The 26,650-nt window shown below is 38.6% G+C and overlaps 1 protein-coding gene across 1 annotated transcript in view; it reads left to right on the plus strand.

Moving 5' to 3' along the window:
• The first annotated feature begins 8,381 nt into the window (after positions 1 to 8,381).
• Positions 8,382 to 26,650, plus strand: part of PCNX2 (pecanex 2) — a 688,168-nt gene continuing 669,899 nt past the window's right edge. Inside the window, exon 1 of the mRNA XM_007938510.1 lies at positions 8,382 to 8,534. Coding sequence (XP_007936701.1) covers positions 8,382 to 8,534 — 153 coding nt within the window. The remainder of the gene's footprint in view (positions 8,535 to 26,650) is intronic.

Raw genomic sequence — 26,650 nt, forward strand, 5'->3', positions numbered from 1 at the left:
TCAATCATAGAAGGACAAATATGAGTTCATTATTGTGAAAAGTCAAGGAAAGGTTTATATATGGAAGGAAACTTTGTTGGTTACCAGGGATGGTAGGGGAAGGGAGAAAACACTGAAAAAAAAAATTAAAAAAATATATATATATATATAAGCAAACTACTGGCTATCAGGAAAAATAAATGGTGAAACAAAAAAATGTCCTAGAAACACAATGAGAATGAAGACACAACATACCAAAACCTTTGGGACACAGCAAAAGCAATACTTAAAGGTCAGTTTATACTAATAAATACATACACCAAAAAGGAAGAAAGCACCCAAATTGACACCTTAACCCAATAGCTCCAATAATTAGAAAAAGAGCAGCAAAAGTAGCCTACAGTCTCCAGAAAAAGGGGAAATAATAAAGATCAGAGAAAAAGTAAATGAAATAGAAAATAGAAAAAATCAAGACTAGAAGGTGGTTCTTCAAAAATATTAACAAAATTGACAAACCACTGGCAAATTTAACTATGGAAAAGAGAGAGAAAATGCAAATAAAATGGACAAGAAATTAAATGGATGACATCACAACAGAGCCAACTGTAATAAAAAGGATAATAACAGAATGAACAATCGTACTACAACAAATTTGAAAGCCTAGAAGAAATGGACAAATTTCTAGAAACACATGACTTACCCAAATTAATACAGACTAAGGTAGAAAATTTAAACAGGCCCATTACAAAAGAAGAAATTGAACAGGTAATTAAGAGAAAAAAAAAAAAAAAAAACCCTCCCAACAACAATAACAAAAAAACCTTGGCCCAGACAGCTTCCCTGGAGAATTCTACCAAACATGCAAAGAAGACTTGACATAAATCGTACTCAAATTATTGTAGAACATAGAAAGGGATGGAATATTCCCAAATTCATTTAATGAAGCAAGCATAACCCTAATATCAAAATCAAGCAAATACACCACTAAAAAAGGAAAATTACATATAAATATTCCTCACACATATAGATGCAAAAATCTTCAACAAAATCCTAACCAACAGAATCCAACACTGTATCAAAGAAATAATACACCATGACCAAGTGGGATTCGCACTAGGTATGCAAGGATGATTCAACATTAGAAAAAAAACACACAATGTAATCCATATCTTAAATAAAACAAAGGAAAAGAACCACATGATCACATAAATCAATGCAGAAAATGCATTTTATAAAATCCACCACTCATTCCTGATTTAAAAAACAAAACAAATAAAAAAACTCTTAGCAAAATAGGAATAGAAGGTGTGATAGTTGAAGATGTGTCAACTTGGCTGGACTCCAGTTGTGAGTGGTGGTTCCCATGATGGATCACATGACTGAGTTCTGAGCGGCCGGTCTGCCCAAGGGGAGTTTCCCCAGGGGTTTGGCCTACCTGCAATGCTATCCCAAGGACAAGCTGGAAGAACGGCATTCCGGACTATATACTTCCTGGAGTGAGCAGCTCGCTGCTCGCCCTGGAGGTTTCGGATTCATCCTTCGTTGGGAACAGCGACCAGCGTGCTGCGTGCCAGCTTTATTATCTCGGCTCTGTTGTGCTTATGGGAACCAGGCGGCTCCGGGTCTCATCTCCTCCAGAGACGAACTTTGTGGCTTGAACTCCTCTGCCGTGCGTGCGAAAGCCAGGCGGCTCCGGGCCCCATCCCCCTCCAGAGACGAACTTTTCAGCTTGAACTTGTCGGCTTCTACACACTTGTTTGCCATTTACCTAAGATAAATCTCTCTCTCTCTCTCTTTCTCTCTCTATAAATATATATATACACACTTTGCTGGTTTTTGTGTTTCTCTAGAGAACCCAATCCAACACAGAAGGGAAATTCCTGAACATACTAAAGAACATATATGCAAAACCAGCAGCCAACATTATTCTCAATGGAGAGAGACTGAAAAGGTTCTCCTTGGGAAATAGGAACACTGTTTGATCCAGCAATCCCACTATTAGGTATATATCCCAAAGAAGTGAGAGCTAGGACACAAACAGATATATGTGGTGTTCATCACAGCACTATTCACCATAGCAAAAAGATGGAAACAGTTTCAGTGCCCATCAATGGATGAATGAATAACCAAACTATGGTACATACACACAGCGGAATACTATGAAAAATTAAAGAATAATGAAGAATCCATAAAACACCTCATACCATGGATGAACTTGGAGAGTATTATGCTGAGTGAAATAAGTCAATCACAAAAGGACAAATATTATATGAGTCCATTGTTATAAAAAGTCAAGGAAAGTTTACACACAGAAGGAAACTCTGTTGGTTACCAGGGATAGGAAAAGATGTCAGGGAAATTTGCTAGCTAGGTAAGATGTTGTTGTTGTTATGTGCAGCCAAGTCAGACCTGACTCAAAGCGACCCCTCCTTGGTTTCTGAGGGGGTATCACTATGGAAGTAGATTGTCCAACCTTCCTTCTGAGGAGTGGCTAGTGGATTTGAATCACCAGCCTTCTGGTTAGCAGTTAAGTGCCTTAGGCACTATGCTACCAGAGCTCCTGCTAGGTAAGATACATATACTGATTTTTGGCAATATGCCAAAAGTGGGTGACTAGCACAATATCACTAAGGAAAAGGAAGACATGAAGAGGTGCACATGGGGTACAGACAACAAAGGTAAATACTATTACATACATAATACTGCATTATCAGTAATAAGGAACATGAATCTATGGGTAGACAGGCAAGGTGATCGAGTATGGATAGGCAAATGGAAATATAACCAAGACCATATATAAGTTTGGCAGATGATAAATTTCCATATATATAACATGTCTTTCAGCCATGCAGTAGACAGGCCTACAAGGTGAACAACTACAGCAGAGAGGTATACTCCTTAGAACAATCAACATCGGGAAATAAGAAGGCAGCATTGTGCAGCTAGAAAACCCAGAAGGCAGGAATGAACAGCCAAGAAAAACACAGATTAAAGGCAACCACAGGGAGGAAGTAGGAAGACAGCTGTTACGCTGTGGGGATTGCATTTAATGTTATGAATAAAAAATGTGTATGAACTATTGAAAGGAAAATGAATCTGCTCTGTAAACTTTTCCCCAAATCATAATAAAAAGGATAAAAGAATAAGAAAGAAGGGGTAACTGGCCAGGTCAGATTTACATTTTATATAGATCAGTGTAGCTTTGCCTTCCCCTACATGGATCTGTATTATAAAACAAAACCAAACTCATGGCCATTGAGTTGATTATGACTCATGGCAACCACCTTTGGATTTCTGAGGAGGTAAACCTTTACTAAAGTAGATTGCCCAGTCTTCCTTCCATGGAGCAGCTGGTGTGTTTGAATCACCAACAATTTGTTACAATCCACACAACCAAATGCTTTTGCATAGTCAATAAAACACAAGTAAACATCTCTTTGGTATTCTTTGCTTTGAGGCAAGATACATCTGACATCAGCAATGATATCCCTTGTTCCACATCCTCTTCTGAATCCAGCCTGTACCTCTGGAAGTTCTCTGTCAATATACTAGTGTAACCATTTGTGAATTATCTTCAGTAAGATTTTACTTGCATGTGATATTAATGATCTTGTTTGATAATTTCCACGTTCTGTAGGATCACCTCTCTTTGAAATGGACACTAATACAAATCTCTTCCAGTCATTTGGCCAGGTAGCTGTCTTGCAAACCTCTTGGCATAACCAAGTGAGTGCCTCCAGTGGGACATCTGTTTGTTGAAACATCTCAATGGATATTCCATCAATTCCTGGAGCCTTGTTCTTCGCCAATTCCTTCAGTGCAGCTTCGACTTCTTCCTTCAATCCCATTGGTTCCTGAATATATGCCACCTCCTGAAATGAATGAACATCAACCAGTTCTTTTTGGTGCAATGACTCTGTATATTCCTTCCATCTTCTTTTGATGCTTCCTGCATCGTTCAATATTTTATCCATAGAATCTTTCAATATTGTAACTTGAGGTTTAAATTTTTCCTCAGTTCTTTCAGCTTGAGAAATGCTGAGCATGTTTTTCCCTTTTGCCTTGAAGACAGGTTTTGGTTTTCTAACTCCAGGTCTTTGCACATTTCATTATAGTAATTGGCTTTGTGTCCACTCAAACTGCTCTTTGAAATCTTCTGTTCAGCTCTTTTATCTTGTCATTTCTTCCGTTTGCTTTAGCTACTCTCTGTTCAAGGGCAAGTTTTAGAGTCTCTTCTGACACCCATTTTGGTCTTCTCTTCTTTTCTTGTCTTTTTAATGATCTCTTACTTTCTTCATGGATGATGTTCTTGATGTCATCCCACAATTCTTCTGGTTTTTGGTCATTGGTGTTCAATGCATCAAATCTATTCTTTAGATGGTCTCTAAATTCAGGACGGATATATTCCAGATCATATTTTGGCTCTTGTGGACTTGTTTTAATTGTCTTCAACTTCAGGTTGAACTTGTATATGAGCAATTGATGGTCTGTTCCACAATCAGCTACTGGTCTTGTTTTGGCTGAAGATATTGAGGCTTTCCATCTCCTCTTGCCACAGATGTAGTCAATTTGATTCCTGTGTACTCCATCAGGCAAAGTTCACATGTATAGCCACCATTTGTGTTGTTGAAAAAAGGTATTTGCAATGAATAAATCATTGGTCTTGCAAAATCCTATCATGCAATCTCCAGCATTGTTTCTGTCGCCAAGGCCAAATTTTCCAACTACTGGTGATTCTTCTTTGTTTCCAACTTTTGCATTCCAGTCACCAGTGATAATTAACACGTCTTGATTGCAGGTTTGGTCAATTTCAGACTGCAGAAGTTGATAAAAATCTTCAATTTCCTCATCTTTGGCTTTGGTGGTTGGTGCATAAATTTGAATAATAATATTAACTGGTCTTCCTTGTAGGCATATGGATATTATCCTATCACTAACAGCATTGAACTTCAGGACAGATCTTGAAACATCCTTTGTGATGATGAATGCCATGCCATTCCTTTTCAAACTGTCATTCCCGGCATAGTAGATATGGTTATCTGATTAAAAATGGCCAAACCAGTCCATTTCATCTTACTAATGCCTAAGGATATCAATCTTTGTATGTTCCATTTCATTTTTTACAACTTCCAATTTTCCTAGATTCATACTTCATACTTCCATATTCCTATTATTAATGGATGTTTGCAGCTGTTTCTCCTCAATTTGAGTCGTGCCATATCAGCTAATAGCGGTCCTGAAAGCTTTACTTTATCCATATCAGGAAGGTTGGTCCTACTTTGATGATACAGCTCTTTCCTAGTCGAATTTTGAAAGCCTTCTGACCTAAGGGGTTTCTTCTCCTGCACTGTAATAAATAAAGTATTTTATAATTAATAATTATAAATAATTAATTTGTAATTAATAAAGTAGGCCAGCAAAAAAGAAAAAGACCCTCAGTAAGATGGATTGACACACAGTTGGCTGCAACAATGGGGTTAAACATGTAATGATTGTGAGGATGGTGTAGGACCAGGCAGAGTTTCATTATGCTGTAAATAGAATTGCTATGAGTGGGACCCGATGTAACAGCACCTAACAACAGTGGCACTTGGCAAAGTTGCTACGTGGCACAAATTGTTTACACTTGGCTGGAAACCAAAAGATGGGTGAGACGAACCTACTCAGTGGTGCCATAGAAGAAAAGCCCTGGGAAGCTACTTGTGTGAAGATTACAGACAAGAAAGCCCTATGGATCAATTCTACTGTGTAATACATTGGGTTGGCATGAGTTTGAATAGACTGAACAACAACTAAGTAAACAACAAATGGCATTTGACTCTATGAGCCACTTCCTTCTTGAACTGCTCTTTCCTCTTGTATTTGGTGATATCAGGCTCAACTTTGTCTCCTGCTTTCCTTCCTCTATTTATCTTGCCTATGCCTTAATCCTTGTGATTCCCAGGCCTCTTCTCTTAGTCCACATTAATTTTCAGGACATTGTCATTCCCTTTCATGGGACCATATGCTGATTTATCTCAAGCCTATATCTCTATTTCAGAACTCTCACCAGCTGGCAACTCAAACTCAGCATAGTCATCTTTTTCTGCAAAATTCCCCAAATTCCATAACTTAGTTGATTTTACAGCACAATTATCCCAATAAAAAATGGAGAGTCATAAGATAATTTAAGAGTCTCTAAGTCATAAGTCATATCTAATCCCTCATCTTCATCTCCATTTCTGCTATTTAGGTGTTCAACATTTCCTTCTGATGATCACATCACATCCATGCTTCAAACCCTTCAATGTTGTTCCATTCATGAAAATAAGTTCTGGCATATTTTATATTACTCACAGAACAAACTTACTCATTGCATATTTCTGACCACTATTCCACTTTCTCCCTTCCCAGTCCTATCTTCTAGCCATATTAGACTACACTGATATTTATCCAGAGATACCATGTTTCTCTTTCCTTACATTTATTTCCCATATTCTTTTGTTGGCCACTCACATCTGTCTGTTTGAAGGGCCTGAAATTCCAGCTCAATTTGAATGTGTCTTTCTCAGTCTATTTGGCACAACCATGCCTACCATATACTTGAACATGTTTCTTCTTCAGTGTTTTAACTTCTTAATATGTGCATATTCCTGTTTTAGCACTTAGCACATTTCATTACAAGTCTGTTGATTTGTCTGTCTCCTCAAATAGTCCATGGATTTCTTCATGAAAGGGACTGCATTTTATTTATATTTGCTTCCTCAGTCTTCAGCCAAAGGTGACGTTTTCACAGAGGGTACTCAATAAACATTTGATGAATCAGTCACAAATAAAGAACAACCCCTCATAGGCAGGAAAGGACTTGTTACACTACTGTGCCTCATGTATATAAAGACAGTTCTTCAATGTCAGTGTTACTGCCAGTGTTACCAAATGATTAATTGATTCATTCAGTAAAATTTATAGAGTACCTGGTATTTTCAACCACTGAGATGATATAAAACTAGTATTCTCCATGCTTTTAGAAGATTATTATTAAAATACAGAAAGCAGGAATATTATATCATGTTAGTAATTCTGAGAGTGGCGTGTAGAGAAGATTGAAGAATGGTTGAGGCTGAAGGCAGAAACTCCAGTGATGAGGTTTTGCTTCAATTCAGTGGACTTTTGTGTGTTGAAGCCTCTCATTGGGGTGGACCTCCCCTTACCTCATTTCAGCACGAGAAGGCTGGAATACTGTCACTGTGATTGCACTGTCACTGACACACAAGTGCTACTGCGGACAAGAGGATGGACAGGATACATAAAGGTGCGACATTAGAGAGGGTGTGTAATGTTAGGGATAGACAAGGTAAGCATGAAGTAGAGGTGTATTTGGGGATCACCTAGGCGTCTAATCCCCCAAAGATCATACTCACACAGGGCTTCCTTTGCTCATTGCTAAGGAAGATGAGTTCCTTTATCTTTCCCCTTTCCAAAATCTGCTCTCAGAAAAGAATCTGAAGTTTCATATTGTAAGTGTAGTTTACAGATAATTAGCTCAGGGATTCTTTCTAGTGGATATTCCTATCAAAACAGTAAAGAAGGAGCCAGAATAATATTTTAAATAGCCAATTGATGCCCGGGGTTATGTTCTAGCAAATAGATAAAAATATAAGCAGCTTAACTGAAGATTCTAAAAGTATTTCAGGAAGGCAGTTATCTTCTTTCTCCACCAAGTTGTGTAACAGGGATGATAAGCAGAAAGAGTTAGGCAGGGAGGAGAAGAGGTCAGAGCCAAAGGTGTAGTGCTGAGCAGAACAGAATGCCAGAGTCAGGGATCAATTAAGGAGAAGAAAGCTGTGCAAGAAATAATCAGGGATAGAAATTACACTGAGTGGTGTGTGAAAACATTTTCAGTTTGGTAAATATTTTGGTGTGGACAGCAAAAGACAGAAAAAGTGAAGGGATGTGTCCTCATTTATCCTTTCTACATAAGAACATCCTTGATATTTAAGACTGTTGTACCCTCTAATCTGAGGAATTTGGACAAAAGAAGAGGGGCTGGAACAACTCACAGAAATCCTTCTCAGACTCCCCCCTCAAAGGTCTGCGGAGGTTCGCGGGGCGGGCGTGGGGAGGAGCCTCTGCAACATCAGCAGCGCCTCAGAGCACGACGGGAAAATCCTTCCTCCTTCGGACATGGCGTTCCCCTGCCCGGCGGCAGCAGCCGGCTCCGGCGCCGTGGCTCGAGGATCAGTGCAGAAGAACAGCTCCAGCTTCGGTCGTGGCGGGGAAGGAGGTGGAGGGGGCGGCGGCGGCAGCGGTGGCGGTGGCCCCTTCCGAAAGGCCCGGTGTTAAAGCTGAGGGCTCCGGGCTACCAGGGCAGAAGAGGGTAGGGTGCCGCTTCCTTGCTTCCTGGCCCCGAGGTCGCAGCAGGCATGGTATCCCAGGCGCTGCAGCTGCTCCGGCAGGGCGTGTGGGCCGCACTCACTGGTGGCTGGTACCACGACCCCGAGGAGAGCAAGTTCACCAACAGCTGCCACCTCTACCTATGGCTGTTTCTCCTGTTGCTGCCCCTGGCCCTGCACCTGGTGAGTGGGAGGTTAGAAGTGGGATCAGTGGGGATGGAGGGAAGAAGGAGAAAATAACTAAGTGGTTAACAATGATTCTTAAGAGGTAGGTCTTCAGGAATTTGAAAGAGAATGTGCAAGGAAAGGGAGTCACTGAAGGACTTTGGGGTTCTGGGACTCATAAAGAATTGATGCAGAATGTTAGGATGAGTCAGAGCTTTTAACTCAGCTTGTCATTGGGGAATGTTGAACCTATTTTGTAGCTGGACAACCCCAGGCCGTTTGGGTGATTACCTTGGGATAATGTTGGTATAAGACGTTTGGCAGCCAAAAAGCAAAATGGATTGTAAAAAGTGAATCTACTTCAGTTGATCTTTTTCCTCTCTCCTCTATTCCTGTTTGTCTTTGAGAAGGCAGGCTTATTTATCAAATAGACAACTTGCAAATTCTACACCACTATGTAAGGAAATCTATAGAAAAGTACAATACTCAATTAACCTAATGCACTTTATGCTAAACAAAGTATTACACCACCTTGCTAGGGACCTGTCAGAATAATAAGCGAGTGCTTGCTGAATAACTGCATAGCTGACCTTCTTAGGCAATTTAAATATATCTAATGCATTTGGTGCATTGTGCCTAAGGAACTTGACTGCTAACCAGAAGGCTGGTGGTTCAAACCTACCAGCCACCCCTTGGAAGGAAGGTTGGGCAATCTACTTCTGTAGTGATACTGCCTCAGATAGCAAAGGAGGGGTCGCTATGAGTCAGGTCTGACTTGATGGCACATAACAACAACAACAATACATTTGGCTGCTAACCAAAATGTCAGTGGTTCAAACCCGCCAGCCACTCCATGGGAGAAGGGTGGGGCAGTCTGCTTCCGTAAAGATTTATAGCTTTGGAAACTCTTTGGGGCAGTTCTACTCTGTCCTATAGCGTTTCTATGAGTTGGAATAAACTCAATGGCAGTGGGTATGGTTTTGGTATTAGTCAAAACAATTTTAACCTTCTTAAACACACACACACACACACACATATACGCCACTTTACGGATAAGATGTCTGTATCTTACCAAACTTTATGTGCCAGGAATCTAATTTTGATATGTCTATCAAAGGACTTTATTTCTAAAACATAGTTTGATCATATTCTTCACAGCAAAAATCATCAGTAAGTTTGCATAGCTGGCAGATTTCTGAAATTGTCCATTATTTGGACCCGACTGGCAGTTTATCCATAGGGTAAGAATAAACTCTGGTTCTGAGGTCAGATTGCTGGGTCAAATTTTGGGACTGCTTTTTGGTCTTGGAGAATTTACTGTATCTGATTTTTAATTTTTTTTAAAGATATTATTTTATTGTTTTTTAGGTGAAAGTTTACACAGCAAATTAAGTTCCCTTTTAACAATTTTTTCCATGCTATTGGTTACACTTTTTACAATGTGTTAGCATTTTCATTATTTCCATTTTGTTTATTCTATTTCCATTAATCCAGCTTCCTTTCCCCTCCTTGCCTTCTTTTCTTTGCTTTTGGGTAAATATTGACTGTTTGGTCTCATATAGTTAATTGTTCAAGGAAGTGCATTACTCATAGATAATATTGTTCATTTTATAAGCCAATCAATTATTTTTCTAAAATTGTGATTTTGGTGAAAGTATACAGAGCAAATTGGTTTCCCATTCAATATTTCAAACACATTTTACTTTGTGACACTGAAAAATGAGAAAATAATAGTACCAGATTTACAAGGCTGTTTTCAATATTAAATGAGACAATGCATGTGAAGCCATATGTCTGACTTCACCTGACATTGGATTCAGACTTGGGTTTAAATTTCTGTTCTGTTCTGGTATTTACTAGGAGCTTTGGTAGCGTAGTGCCTAAGGCACTTGACTGCTAACCAGAAGGCTGGTGGTTCAAACCCACCAGCCACCCCTTGGAAGGAAGGTTGGGCAATCTCTTTCCATAGTGATACCATCTCAGAAACCCAAGGAAGGGTTGCTGTGAGTCGAGTCCAACTCAACGGCACATAACAACAATAACAACAACAACAGTACTTATTAGCTGTTTGAACTGCATGAGTCTTAGTTTTCTCATCCTAAAATTGGAAACAATAAGGATAACTTCATGGGAAAATGAAATGAAATTATATGCATTAATATATCTATACAGAGTAGGATCTATGGAGGCCCTTCAGTAAATGTAATGACTTCATCAGTCATTTTTTCTCAATGTCTAAGTCCCAATATTTTTTCTTTGCCTGTTGTTGTTGTTATTTGCTGTTGAGTCAACCATGACTCATAGCAACCCCTCCTTGGGTTTCTGAGGTGATATCACTACGGAAGTAGATTGCCCAACCTTCCTTCTGAGGAGTGGCTGGTGGGTTTGAACTGCCAGCCTTCTGGTTAACAGTCAAGTGTCTTAGGCACTACGCTACCTGAGCACCTTTTCTTTGCCTAGAGGGACAATATAAGAAGCTCTGGTGTGGCGGTGGGTAAGGCACTTGGCTGCTAACCAAAAGGCTGGCAGTTCAAACCCACCAGCTGCTCTGCAGGTGGAGGATGGGGCAATCTACTTCCATAAAGATTTACAGCCTTGGAAACCCAATGGGAGTCACTATAGGCTTGGTGTTATTATTTGGTTTAGCAGTGCAGTATAGCAGAGTGTCAAGGATGCAACCCTGGTTTCAAATCTTGGTTTACTGCTTATTAGATGTGTGGGCTTGAGCAAATGTCAACAAACTTCAGCTTCCTGCTTTCAACAGCAGGGTAATAATAGTGCCTTAGAGGGTGAATATGAACATTAATTTAAGTACTTCTCAGTAGCTGGCAAATAGTGATGCTTAATCCAAGCTAGCCTTTTTTCCCTTCCTCATCTTCTCATCTTTTACTTGGCAAAGTTTTCCCATACTTCACAGCTCAGCAGAAAGACCATATCCTATGCTTGGGCTTCACGGGTCCCTACAGCTAAAATAATTTCTCTTCTCTCTTCCTTTTCTGCCATTCTGTATTCACTGTCTAAAAGTGTATTAGAACACTTTTGAATTCTGCCTTGAACTTAGTTCTTGGAGCATGTATTTTACCTCTTCCCTTAGATCATAAGTTTTTTGAGAACATGTATTTTGTGTATTCATCTTGGTTTTCCATGTCATACTCAGCAGAATACCCTGCATTTGGGCAACATGAATATTATATTGAATGATTTGGTGGAAATGAAATTAATCTACATCTCTTTATCTTCCAACCAGCACTTATGGTTTACCTGGCTTATATATTTTCAATAAGGATATCCTGATTTATATCCTATCTGTAATCTTGTTCCTCAACAACCACGATATTAGCATTTAAAGCGTGTTCCTATGAATTTTTTTAAGCACATGGGCTAATTTTTTACAAAACCTCACCTAGGATTTGATGTGATAAGAACCCTTAACTTGTACCTAATTATGCTTTGTTGACTAGAATTTTGTCCTTATTTAAGTTCTTCTTTTATGAGTCAAATTGACTTGATGGCAGTGATTTTTTTTTTTATGATATTTAAAATTAACATTTGGCTAAATTTCAAGATTTTTTAAGTAAAGAACTGATAGTTTTACTCTTCTATTGGATTTTTTTTTTTTTTTAAAAAAACCAAACAGTTATACCAAACTTTTATATCTTTATGCCAGTGTATTTTTAACTATTATAGAATGATTTTATGTGAGTACATTTATCCTTTTATTGCTTTTTTAATGTATTAAAAAAGTATTACCTTTCTTGTTCTGTCTTCTGGTCTCTGAAAAGTCCTTAGAATAAAATAACTTTTTTTCACTCTTTCTGAAGGTTTTGTTCTCCAAGTCTTGATACTTAAGTATATTCTGCAGTTTGGTGCTGCCTGTGATAGTATATTTTTTAGTTTGTTCTATTTGTGAGACCTTGGTCCACAAAACATACTTGGCTGCTCATTTGTAGCAGGGACTTATTCAGTGTTCTATTATTCTATATGTACTAATTTTTTCTTTCTTTCTTTCATATAATTTTGGTTTAAACATGTTTAATCAAGATAATTCCACAATTGGGAAAAAACTATCTTTGAATTTAATAAGGGACCTTGAATATGTAAATCATAATTTTATTATTAATTATTGACCCTTCTTTGGGTTTCTGAGGCAGTATCACTACCGAAGTAGATTGCCCAGTCTTCCTTCTGAAATAATTATTGAGGCAAGCTTATTTCTAAGTCTTATAATTTACTTAAGGAGCTCTGGTAGCATAGTGCCTAATATATTGACTGCTAACCAAAAGGTTAGCAGTTCAAACCCACCAGCCACTCTGCAGGAGGAAGATAGGGCAATCTATATCTGCGAAAATTTACCACCCTGGAAACCCAGTAGGGGGCACTATGAGTCAGAATCCACTCAATGACAGTGAGTTTATATATATATATATATATATATATATGTATATACATACACACACATATATACATATATATAAAATTTACTTAGATCTGTGGTTACTATGGAGCTTTGGTGGCATTGTGGTTAAAGCATTTGACTGCTAACTAAAAGATTGACGGTTTGAACCCACCAGCTACTTTAGGGGAGAAAGATGAGTCAGTCTGCTTCCATAAAGATTTACAGCCACGGAAGCCCTATGTCCTAAAGGGTCATTATGAGCAGGAATCGACTTGATCACACTGGGTTAGTTTTATGTTTGGTGTTTAATAATGTAAAAGGTAATTATTAGCATTTATAAGCTATTTTTATGTTGTAAGAAATGCTCATAAATACACAGTTAAAAACATTAAGACAATTGGATAAATTGGAAAGTTATTTTGATTGAATATTAACCTGATTTTCTTTGGGACAAACTGAAAGATGCACAGAGATATTTAAACTTTCGTTTATTATACGTGCTCTTGTCCTTATTCTTTTTTTTTTTTTCATCTGTACCTCCCATATGGCTCTCCATGTCTTCCTCTTCCTCAATGCCACCATGTTGATCACTTACTTTTGGTACATTGCCCATCTGTTCACCCAAACCAATTTTGTCCTTATTCTTTAGTACCAGGCTGGCAGTCAAAAGATGTTGCTCCTGTTCTGCCATTTATCAACTGTGTGGCCTTATGCAGACAGCCTCTCCTCTCCAGAGACCAGTTTTATCTGTAAAATGGATTTCATTTTACAAGCAACTGAGGTCTAGAGAGATTAGGTTACTTGTCCAATGTCATCTATGTAGTAGGTGGCAGAATTGAGGGTTCTAGCTGAGGTCCTGTTGTCCCAAGTCTTTGACTTTTCAAAATACCATACTTCCTAATATGGTGTACATGAAAGACTTTGAAATGTGTGAGACATTAGACCCACAAAAAGTGGAACTATGACTATTTTGGTGGCAGGATGGTCAACTCTAATAGAGGAAGAGTTAAGTTGTAGAAGAATGGGATGGAATCTTCACATCCTACAAGACCCCAGCAAGGCACTCTAATATATTGTTTTCTTGGCCTGATATACACTAGTAAGAACAATTCACCCTTTCTTTACTGTACATAGATTACATGTCTTTTGTTTTATGGTTGTAGCTTTATTTCCTTTTCTTTTCTTTTAGTCAGACTTGCTCTGTTACCAGTTCTGCTTTTAATTTAGCCTTAAAAACTTTCTTTGGTAAATCCCATTGCCGTTGAAGTGATTCCAACTCATAGTGACCATATAGTACAGAGGTGAACCATCTCAAAGGGTTTCCAAGGCTGTAAAAACTTTCCTGAAGCAGACTGCCTCATCTATTTCCCAAGAGAGGCTGGTGTGTTCAAACCACTGAACTTTTGGTGAATGCCTTAACCATTGTGCCACCAGAACTGCTGCTTTGGTAAGAACCACTTAATTTGTAATAGAGTTCTTTTTGTTTGTTTTGGTTACAATTATAATTAAATGAGATCACCTATCAAATGCTAGCATAGCACTAAATCAAAAACTAGTTGCTATTTTTCTAAGTGTAATACCTAATGCTTTATTACTGTATTGTTTTTGTTATGATTGAAGAATTCAATTCATCTGATGCTATTTCTTTTGTGTGGAAGGTAATGCTTAAAAACGAAAAACCCAAACTTGTTACTATTGAATTGATTTCGACTCACGGAGACCCCATGTGTTACAGAGTAGAACTGCTCCATGACTGTACTCTTTATGGAAGGAGAATGCCAGGCCTTTTCTCATGGCACTGCTGGGTAGGTTGGAACCACCCACTTTAGGTTTGTAATTAAATGCAAACAGTTTGTGCAACCTAGGGGCCTAGGTAATATTTACCTAGTGATTGTTTTCTGATTTTAACCAGTTGATCTTTCAGATGATTAATTTTAAATACTACTCAACCAAATTACTATGTTATCAATCTAAATCTCTTTCCACATCCTATGAAAGAAAAAACTACTGTAGCTCTTAATGGTATTTTGATTTTTTTGTTTCCAGATGGAGTTTTCCCTTTAAAATTTATAATTTATTTCCCTTTAAAATTTATTATTGGGATAGGTTATAATAGTAGCTAACCCTTTTTAAGCATTTATTAGCCAGATACTGTTGTAGATGCTATACATGAACTTCATCTTCATTTCATCCTCACAACAATCTGATATGTCTAGGACTGTAATCATACCTATAATGCAGTGGGTGAAACTTGCACAGAGAGGTTAGTTAATATACTTCAGCATACAGGGCTAGTAATGGTCTAACCAGAATTAGAACCAAGCAGTTAGGCTCTAGAGCTGGAGTTCTTACCCACTCAGATATACCACATTTAATACAGATGATTTTACAATATGTGCATTTATTTCTTGCTCATTGACAAAAAGAGATACAAAACCTGAAATGTACAAAAAACATACAGGGAAAAAGTTAGTTTCACTTTCATGCTTGTCCCTAGTACCCTGCTGAAGAAGCAGTCACTATAAATAATTTCCTGCATATTCTTCCAGTGATATTTTATAAACATGTAGGGAATTTTGAATGTGTGGGGCTTGGGCTTAATCATAAAGCAACCATATTTATCTTTCACTGTCCCTTTACATTTTCTCTGTGGAGAAGTTTTTTTCTCTGTTCCTGGATAAAAACATGAGCAGGCCTTATGACTTCCGGTAACAAATAATGCAAGTGTTATGGTCCAGTTCTCTAATAATAAAAGCATTAGTCATTCAGTCATTTCTGCAGGTAGGAAGGGGTATGGCATGGCATGATCTGTTCTTTCTCTTTTTCTCTCCTCTTCCCTCACATGCTGACTGCTGTTCCTGATCTCCTTCTGGTTAGCAGTCAAATGCCTTAGGGACTACTCTACCAGAGCTCCCATTGTATGGGAGAGAGTGGAAATGGGAAGCAGAACCGTTCTTGGATGACACGCACAGTCATAAGCTGACTTTAGGTTCTGTAAGCAGGGAAATATTGGCAGCTAACTCTCCTGGTAAGGTGTGACCTGTTCACCTTGTCTGTGCTGTCTTATCTGCTCTGTCCTTGAGAATAGTTCCACATAGTTGATGACTTCTTCCACAGTTTCCCAGAATGTGGCAATCCTCCTTCAGATTCCTTCAGCTGCCCTCAGCTCTCCTCTGGGAGCCTTATCAGGCACTGTCTAAAGCAAACTGAGGCAGACTCTCTCACATTTAGTCCACGTGAATCCTCATATACCCATGCCCCCAACAAACTCTGGGACAACAGGCCAAACCCAACATAGCAACTTCTTCTTCGTGCTCCCATCAGGACAGCTAAACATCCAGTCTCTCATCTTTCAGCTCTTCTAGAACAGAGTCAGACACCATTTTACTGTGCACCCCTTCCAAAAAAAAAATTGTAGGGGACTCATATTAACTCTCTGAGTGGACCAGTTGGGGCCTGTCTCTCTTGATTTAAATGCCTGTCTTAGTGGGAGGCATAACTCAGGACTCATTGCGTAACTCTAGTCCTCTCCAAAATTCTTCACACATTCTCTCAACCCAGATTCTATTATATTCTCAGTTTGAGTGAAGAATTTTAGAGTCATCTAACTTAGTCTGATAACCTATTTAGAAATTTCTGCATGTGGTTTGTCCCAGAAGTTGCATTGTACTCTAATATCTCCCCTACTTTGGCCAACACTTTCAATTAAGCATCTTGTTATATAATTATGGGTACATATATTTGTTTTTCTTTTCTTTTTACTTTTATTGTGGTGAAATGTACCCAAGACATTTGTTAGCATAACAACTTCCACAATTCCCACAGCTCAGGGATATTGGTTAAATTTTTCATGTTGTGCCACCATTATTGCTATCATTTTCCAAAATATTCCACTGCCATTAGCATAAACTCAATGCTCCTGTGGTGTAGTAAATTACATAGTGTGATTTTCTAGCCGTAAGTCTTTGTAAACTCCATGGTGGAATTTGCCATGAGCAACTGAGTAGCTCCTGATTATTAACGTTATCCACTTGGAATATTTCTGTTGAGCATGGCATGAAGCAATCCTCTAGGAAATTCTCTCTCTCAAGTGTATAGAATTCTGATTTTGGGATTGGTTAGTTTGGCAACTCTGCCAGGCTCAAAAGGAGCCCTTCTAGAGGCAGAAGAATTTTCTCACTGCCAGCTGGGAGACAAGAGAGGTACGTGTTGCTAAGAGAGAGATGTGAGAGACATGCATTGCTGAGAGAGAGACACAAGAGACATGCACTTCTGGAGGAAAGACACCGAGAGACATACACTGCTGGGAGAGAGTCTGAGAGAGACTGTCAGCTGAGAAATGGCGGGCTGAGAGAGACTGAGCGTGTTCCTGAACTTGAATAATAGCCTGTTGCTTCCCTAATAAACCCCAAAATCTGTGAGTTCTGTGTGGCCACTGCAGTGAATTATTGAACCCAGCAGAGAGGTGGTGGGTGCTGCGGGAGGAACGGCTGGTGTCAGGGTTGGTGAAAGGGCTGGAGGGAGGCAGTATGTCTGGCCTTGCAGGGATAAGCCTTGGGCTACTGATGGTGATACTGTCTTCCTCTTGTGGGGTTAGTGAGCTCAGGAGATGCGGCTTCCTTGCCCCTTTGCCAGCACCCCAAACAAAAGTTTCCTTTCTCCCCCTAGCTCCTATCTCTGGTACTTAAGGTACTAATTATTATTAAGGTACTAATAATGTTTGGTGTATATATATATATATATATATATATGTGTGTGTGTGTAACATATATATATATATATATATATATATATATATATATATAATTTTTTTTCTTCAAACTATCTGGAAATTTTCCCTCCCCTTCCTGGTAGCCAACAAAGAAAGTTTGCTTCTATGTATAATCCTTCCCATGACTTTTTACAATAATGGACTAATACAATATTTGTCCTTCTGTGATTGATGTATTTCATTCAAAATAATGTCCTCCAAGTTCATCCACATTATGAAGTGTTTTGCAGATTCTACATTATTCTTTAGGGTTGCATAGCTTTCCACTGTGTGTATGTACCATAGTTTGGTTATCCATTTGTTTTGGTTACCTGCTGTGTCTGGCAAAACCACACAGGTCACGAAATGAAGTGACACGAAAGGATTAATGGTTTTCTTTTTTAAAAGAATGGGGGCCAGACAGATGCCCTGCATATTCTGTGAAAGCAACCCCTGATGCATCCGTCCTGCTTTATTTATACATAAGTGTAAAATTACATAATTATTCTTAGAATTTCCCTATTACAGTCAAGTATACAATCAAATATTCTTTTACAATACAATCACATATTTCCTTATAACAATCAAGTATTCTCTAAAAGTTAAAATTTTATTCTTCCCTTACCTGGAGGTCTTTTCCCATGTCCAAATGTAATGGATGATTAGTTGGGTTAATATCTCTAACAAAAACAGCAAATAATCACTAAAATGTGTCATTCTAAAACATAATATAATTCTTAAGGTACATAATTCTAAAGAATGGTTTCTAAGGTATACTATTCTTTGGGCAAAACGTTATTCCAAGGAGACAGGTTAGAAATCATTCTGCTGGGGCAATGTTCCACCCCAGGAAGACAAAGCTGAAGCCAAGCATTCAACTGTAAGGGAGGCCTTGCCATTTCTTAAAGCAAACATTCAACCACAAGAGAAGCCTTGCTATCTCTTAATTGTAATTAGACCATGTGCCTTGCAATCATGTTCTTTTGGGGGTCTTTTTCTTGGTCTCCAACATTTCCTCCCTTTTAATTTTTTTTTTTTTAAATGAAGTAAATGTATTTCAATAGTTAAAGATCAAATTAAATATTGAATTAATCTCGGGACCCAAAGAATAATAAGTAATATGATTAAAAACATAATTACAAATGGTAAAAAGTGATATAAAAATGTAGGAATGCTCTTAAAAGGGTCAAGACTTTTAAATTAATCAAGTATTCAATTTGCAACTTGATTTGGATCAATCATAGGTGTATGACTATCCTTTATCCTTTGAATATCTTTATGGAATTCCTGAATTTCAAAACTAATATTTGAACTATGCCAAACTCCTAATAGTCTCATTTTGATTTCTTCTCAAGTGAATTCAGGATCATTGAAATTCACAGGGTATGATGTCACACATATGTATTCATACTGATAATCACCGATAATCAATGTAATGTCTGCCTTACTCTTATCATTTCTAACTCATCTCCTAATGATAGTACTGCTTCCTTTAACTTATCTACTTTGAGCTTAAAATCCTGATCAATATTTTCTTGATCTACTAATGCCTTTACGGTATTTCAGGCAATCTCATTTGCATATTGGGCTGTCTGAATAGAGGATTGTGGTGCAACAGCAGCCACAGTCATAGTACTTATCATTGCAGCAAGAGCAGTTACGCCTGTAATGAAATTATCCCCAAAAAATCAAGATGAGCTGCTGGAGGCAGGTCTCTGCTGCTGTCCACCGGAATATTAGAGTGGTCGCTGGTAAGCTGTTATAAGGCGTCCTCCCTTTTGGCTCGGGGATCTCAGGCGGGTGCCCTAGCCCGGCGCACAGTGACTGCTCCAGAAGAGTTTCCAATGCCTCTCTCAGATGCCCATCCGTCTGTCCTCCTCCAGTAGCTCTTTCCCAAATAATCTCTCTGTGCCTTTCCTCTAATTCTGCTCTTGCATGTTTGATGTACTCTGAATCTGTGAGCTGTTCAGAGCAGTGAAATTCCTAATTTAAACTGTTATTCAAGACCTTAGATGTCAGAGGGATAAAGCGTGCTGCTCACTGGCTCGACTCCATTTTGAACCCTCCCTTTCTACTATGCTTTGGCCTTGAGGATTGTAAGGCATGCCAGTAGAAAGGTTGATAGCTGATATCTGCTGATATGCTTGTAAATGATAGGTTAATTGAGTTGAGACCTCTAAAACTGTCCAATACCAGAAAGCATTTCAAAACTAATGGGAAAATTATATTGTTGATTTTTTCATACTTAGTTCTGTACAAAAATCATGAAAATACATTCTCTACATCAAATAATCTCCGTCCTGTAATGCAGTTTTAGCCAGCATATACCAATCATAAGGACACAAAATTTTTTGAGTAATAGTTTCTATTAAAGTTTTTACAAATGGTGTCATTGGCCCATAGGTGGTAGTAGCTTGTTTCAAATCTTTAAGAGTTTTAAAAGAAAATGCTTTATGTCCTCACATTGGTTGATTAGTTTGCTGATCTATGTATTCTGTCAAAGGAAAAACATGTTTTAATTCTAATGGAATGTCCTCATCTATTGCCCTTGCCTTTTGCACCATTGGTTGTATAGATGATAAAGGTGATACAGTGGATGATAAACAGTTAACTTGCTTCCCTGAGGGAGGGAAAAGGTTAAAAGGTGAGAGAGAGCAAGTGCTTGGTTGCAGCTGAAACAGTCTAATTTAAAAACGAATTTAAAGAAGGTTTTGCCTGACTTAAAAATGGATTTAAGGAAGGATATAACTTCTCTTCCTTAACTTCTGAGGGTTCAGTTTCTAACTTCTGTTTAACTATTTCTTCTTGTAATTTTAACTCCTTTAATTTTGAATCTGTGTCTACATTTTTCTCCTTTCCCACTTTAGGATCTATTCCCACACTTACTCCCTTATTTAATTCTAAACACAATTTTAAGATACTCCAAATAGAAAATACACGCTTGGGAAAATTCTCCAGCCCATGTTCTTTTAAATGCTCATTCATTTGTTGATCGATGGTCTCCCAAGCTGTTAAATCAATGGTTCCTTCCTGAGGAAACCAAGGACAACAGTGATCTACACACTGGAAAAATTCCTCTAACTCTTTTTTAGACACTGAAAAACCTCTAGCTTGAAGAACAGAAATATAACAGTCCCGTTCATGAGATTCTGAATTCCCCATGTCAGCCTGGGTTAAAGAAGATTTATTTAATTCACCCACACTCACTTTTTTTCTGTTGTGGAGCTCTGCTTTCCTTCAAGTGGAGTGTCCTCTCAAGCACTGCTGCCGCTCCACTCGGGGTCCCTGTTCGGGTGCCAATTGCCACGTCCAGCAAAACTGCACAGGTCACAAAATCAAGTGACATGAAACGATTAATTTTTTTTTTTTTTTTTTTAAGAATGGGGGCCAGGCAGATGCCCTGAATATTCTGCGAGAATGACCCCTGATGCATCCGTCCTGCTTTATTTATACATAAGTGTAAAATTACATAATTATTCTTGGAATTTCTCTATTACAATCAAATATACAATCAAATATTCTTTTATAATTCAATCACATATTTCCTTATGACAATCAAGTATTCTCTAAATGTTAAAATTTTACTCTTTCACCTACCCGGAGATATTTTCCCATGTCCAAATGTAATGGATGATTAGTTGGGTTAATATCCCTAACAAAAACAACAAATAATCACTAAAATGTGTCATTCTAAAATATAATCATTAAGGTATGTAATTCTAAAGAATGGTTTCTAAGGTATACTATTCTTTGGGCAAAATGTTATTCCAGGGAGACAGGTTAGCAATCATTCTGCTGGGGCAATGTTCTGCCCCAGGAACACAAAGCTGAAGCCAAGCATTCAACTGTAAGAGAGGCCTTGCCATTTCTTAAAGCAAACATTCAACCACAAGAGAAGCCTTGCTATCTCTTAACTGTAATTAGACCATGTGCCTTGCAGTCATGTTCTTTTGGGGGTCTTTTTCTTGGTCTCCAACAGTTACCTAATGCCACTCTGACAAGAATATACCACAACTGGGATGGCTTTAACAAATAGGAGTTTATTCTTTTACAGTTTGGAAGCTTTTAGTCCGAGTTCAAAGTGCCAGGCTCTAAGGGCTGGGTGAAAGTGCCTCAACCTTGGGCTTTAGCTCTGCCTCCTGCTTTAGGCCCACTGGAGCTATATAAGCTTTTCTTTTACTTAGCTGCTGGCTGCTGAGATTGACAAGCCCAAATTTGACAAGTAAAATGGCACAGTCCCAATGTTACCAAACCACACAGCAGGCCATTAATTCAAATCCATTGAAAGTCCCAAGGTCGGCAGAGCATGGCAGGCTGCTGAACAATGACACGGCTACATGCAGGGTTCAAGTGTGCCATAAGCTAGAGACCATTCCTCAAGGCTTCTCCTTATACACAGGAAGAGACCACATCCCTAGGGCAGCTATTCAGCTGCTCACAGTTGATTCCACCATGGAGTTGATTACCAGTCTCATCATGGGCTTCCCAGACACTCAACAAGGCCCAGCCAAGTTGACACACAAACTTAACTACCACACCATTCCTCAGTTGATGGACACTTAAGTCGTTTCCATCTCTTTGCCATTGTGAGCAGTGCTGTGATGAACATGAGTATGCATATATCTATTTGTATTCTCCTTCTCACTTCTTTAGGATATATAGCTAGTAACAGGATTGCTGGGTCAAATGGTGTTTCTATTTCCAACTTTTTAAAGAATCACCATACCTAATTCCACCATTTTTGTATCATTTTTCAGTGTATGAGAGCCCAATCTCTCCCCATCTTCATCAGCATTTGTCATTTTCTGTCTTGTTGAGACAGAAAATGTTGGGGTGAGATGGTATCTCATGGTTGTTTTGATCTGTGTCTCTCTAATGGCAAATGATCATGAACATTTCTTCATGTGTTTGTGGGCTGCCTGAATATCTTCTTTGGTGAAATGTCTGTTCATATCTTCTGCCCATTTCTTAATTGGACTTTTTGTCTTTTTGATGTTGAGGTGTTGGAGTTTTCTGTAAATTTTAGAGAAGTCCTCTGTCCAATATGCTATTACTGAATATTTTTTCCCATTCTGTAGGTTCTCTTTTTACTCTTTTGGAGAAGTCTTTTGATGCACAGAAGAATTTAATTTTTAGAAGGTCTCCATCATCTAGTTTTTCTTCTGCTGTTTGTGCATCATGGGTTATGCTTGATAGTCTATTTATGCCATAAAGTAGGGCCCCTAAGTTTGCCCCTATTTTTTCTTTGTTTTCCCACTTAACAGAACATCTTAAAGATCATTGCATAAAGAGCTACCTCATTCTTTTTTGTTGTTCACATAGTATTTCCTTGTGTGAGTAAAAGATAATTAATTTGACCAGTTACCTATTAAAGGATATTTAGGTTTTCTGGTGATTTTTTTTGTAACCTAATGTAAATATTTGGCTATTTGAATTCATTTTGGTATTTCTATGCATATGCATTAGTCATGGTGCACGAACTAGTTTGTGCAGAAGTAAAAACAACCTGAAAATCTCTTTGGTACTTCCAAGTTTGTTTCTTTTATTTATGCTATATGTCTTACATGGTCAGTGTTGGTTGGGTGACATGTCAAGAGAGGGTCCTGCTCAATGTAGTTATTCAGGGACCCAGGCTGATAGAACTTCCATTTTGGGGTGACTGGGATCTCTGCTCTCCATCATCTGCACTCTGCGGCACTAGCAGATTTGAAGCCACTGAATCACTGTGAGTCATCATTGTATAGGGAAAGATAGTGTGGGGGACCATGTACGTCTCTTAAAGCTCCTTCTGGAAATGTCAAATAACTCTTTTCTTCTGATTTCTTTGGCCAAAGCAAGGCATAGTGTCACACCTAAATCCAAAGGGGGAGGAAAACACATTCCTAGTATTTGCCCAGTGGAACACTAGAAATATTTGTTGGAGGGTACTTTTGTCTGTGACAACAGACTAAGTGTCAAGTGTTCTTTAGGTTATTGAGGGAAATAACATAGAACAAAATAGATGTATATTCTTCCTTATGGATTTAGGGAATAAAGATCAATAGACATTAACAGCACAATAATATTTGTTTTTATAGGGGAAGTATGAGATGCTATGTTAAAGGCAAGAAACCCAGTCCAGGTATCAGTATTTGGGGAAAGTATCCCAGAAGAAATAACTTATCACCTGAGACCTGAGGATGATTAGGAATTAAGCCAAGCAAAGATGGGTAGAAGGAATATCATTTAGGCAAGATTTCTTAGATATCTAGTGCTGCTTTAACAAAAACACCACAAATGCATGGCTTTAATAAACATTTATTTTCTCATAGTTTGTTGTAGTTGTTGTTATGTGCCATCGAGTCAGACCTGACTCATAGTGAGCCCTCCTTGGGTTTCTGAGGCGGTATCACTACGGAAGTAGATTGCCCCATCTTCCTTCCGAGGAGTAGCTGACGGGTTTGAACCACCAGCCTTCTGGTTAGCAGTCAAGTGCCTTAGGTACTACATTACCAGAGCTACCATTTTAGGAGGCTACAAATCCAAATTCAGGGCTGTAACTCTACGAGAAAGATTTTTCTCTCTGTTTGCTCTAGGGGAAGGCCCTTGTCTCTTTTCAGCTTCTGTCCCTGGGTTCCTTGACAATTATATGGCATGTATCTTCTACTCAATTTGTGCTTGCTTATTTATTCTGCTCTTTTATATCTCAAAAAGGAGCTCTGGTGGGGTAGTTTTTAAGGTATTTGGCTGCTAACCAAGAGCCTGATGGTTTGAACCTATTAGCCACTTAATGGAAGAAAGAGGAGACAGTCTGCTTCCGTAAAGATTTGTTGTTGTTGTTATGTGCCGTTGAGTCGGCCCTGACTCATAGCGACCCCTCCTTGTGTTTCCGAGGCAGTATCACTACGGAAGTAGGATTGCCCAACCTTCCTTCCGAGGAGTGGCTGGTGGGTCCGTGAAGATTTACAGCCATGGAAACCCAGTGGGGATCACTATGAATCGGAATTGACTCTATGGCAGTGAGTTTGGTGTTTTGGTTTTTATATCTCAAAAGAGATTGATTTCAGATATACCCTACACTAATATTGCCTCATAAACATAATAAATAAAACCTATTCCCAAATAGGAATGGTATGTTGTTGTTGTTGTTATGTGCATTCAAGTCAATTCTAGTTCAGAGTGGCCCTTTAAGACAGAGTAAAACTGCCCCACAGGATTTCCTAGGCTGTTCCTTAATCTTTACAGGAACAATTCAACAGGTGTTTTCTCTCACTCGTGGGTTCAAACTGTCAATCTTTCAGTTAGCAGCCAAATGCTTAATCATTGCTATTTTAGGGCTCTTTAACCACAGATTTAGGAGTTAGGATTTATCACACATATTTTTTTTGTGTGTGACACAAGGAAAAGTAATAGTTTGAGGAATCAAAATTTCAATGTAGAAGGAGTATACAAAGGGAGGTAGTAATGAGGGATGATAATGAAAATAAAAATGAATAAGATCACAAAAGGTCTTCCAGTCCATGTAAGTCTGCTTAACCTGAGAGATTTTGAAAGGTTTGAAGTAGTAGAATGCCATGAGCCAACATATGTTTTGGAACAGATTAAAAAAGTTGTGCAAGAAAGATAACATTTGTCTCTACTCCATTCTCACTGTGCATTGAAAATATATTTCCCAGTATTACAGTAGATTTACAGATTGGTGACTGTCACATTGTCAGGCTGCTTGCATTTAACATTTCCTCAATTTCCATGTCTTATTGTTTATTACACCTCTTATTCCTCTGCTGAACACTTTTTCAGACCATGTTTGGCTGAGGTGGGGGCTAAAGGATGGCTGATTGTGGTTTGGAAATGACAATTCAAGTGAGAGGTGAATGGCATGGGCTGAATTAAGGCAGGACAATTAATTGTTAGTCTCATTTTTGGTTATTGAGAGGAAAGCCACTGGATTTCAGAGTCTTCTCCTCATTGTGTCTTGTAGGTATGAATGTTATTGTTAGTTGCCATCAAGTCAGCTCCAACTCACGGCAACCCCCTGTACTGAAGAATAAAATGTTCCCCAGTTCTGTGTCATCTTCATGATCTTTGGTATGCTTGAGTCCATTGTTGTGGTCGCTGTGTATTTTGAGTGCCTTCTAGCCTAGAGAGCTTATCTTTCAACATTATACAAAACAGTATTCTGTTGTGATCCATAAGGTTTTCATTGGCTGATTTTTGGAAGTAGATCACCAGGCCTTTCTTTCTAGTCTGTCTTGGTCTGGAAGTAACACAAATGACCTTGCTTGTATTTGAAATACCAGTGGCATAGCTTCTAGCATCAAAGTAATGTGCAACATTGGGCCTGGTATAAAACTCACTCCAAAGGCTGGGTCTTAGCCCAATAGTAAATAAGACTTACATGCAGAACACTCAACCCAGGGCATGCACTTATCTGCTCTACAGAGATACATCCCTTGGTGCTGTTGGCCATGGGGCCCAGAGGGGCAACATTCACATGGAGTAAAACCTGGACAGACAGTAGTGCATAACTAAGAAAGGCACAGGGAGGTGGAGGCATTACTGGGAAGGAAGAGGAGGAGAGTGGGTTAGGGTTGGGGATGGTAATTGGGAATTGAAACAAAGTGTACACGAAATATTGAATGTAAAACAAATTCTGCTCTGTAAATTTGCACCTAAAGCATACACACACAAACACACACACACACACAAAGCTGCAAAACTATTTCAAATAAAAGAGACCCAACCACTAAAAAACAAATAAAAAGTAACATGCAAGACACCACAGTATGACAAACTGACAGATGGGTGGTAGATAGATATGATTGGATTTGCTCTGATCAGTGCTTGTTTTCATGGAGGGCATGGCCCTTTATCGACCTTCATTAAAGAAACAGTGTCATTCTGTGATCTTTGGAGTTTGTTGTATATCTTTCCTTTCATTCATTCATCTCAGTGAATCACACTGTGTGCGAGGGAGAGATCATAGTACTGATAGATCAGTCAAATTCC

Source organism: Orycteropus afer, unplaced genomic scaffold, assembly GCF_000298275.1.
Source record: "Orycteropus afer afer isolate SDZICR_OR568_19922 unplaced genomic scaffold, OryAfe1.0 scaffold00050, whole genome shotgun sequence".
In the NCBI taxonomy this organism is placed as follows: Eukaryota; Metazoa; Chordata; class Mammalia; order Tubulidentata; family Orycteropodidae; genus Orycteropus; species Orycteropus afer.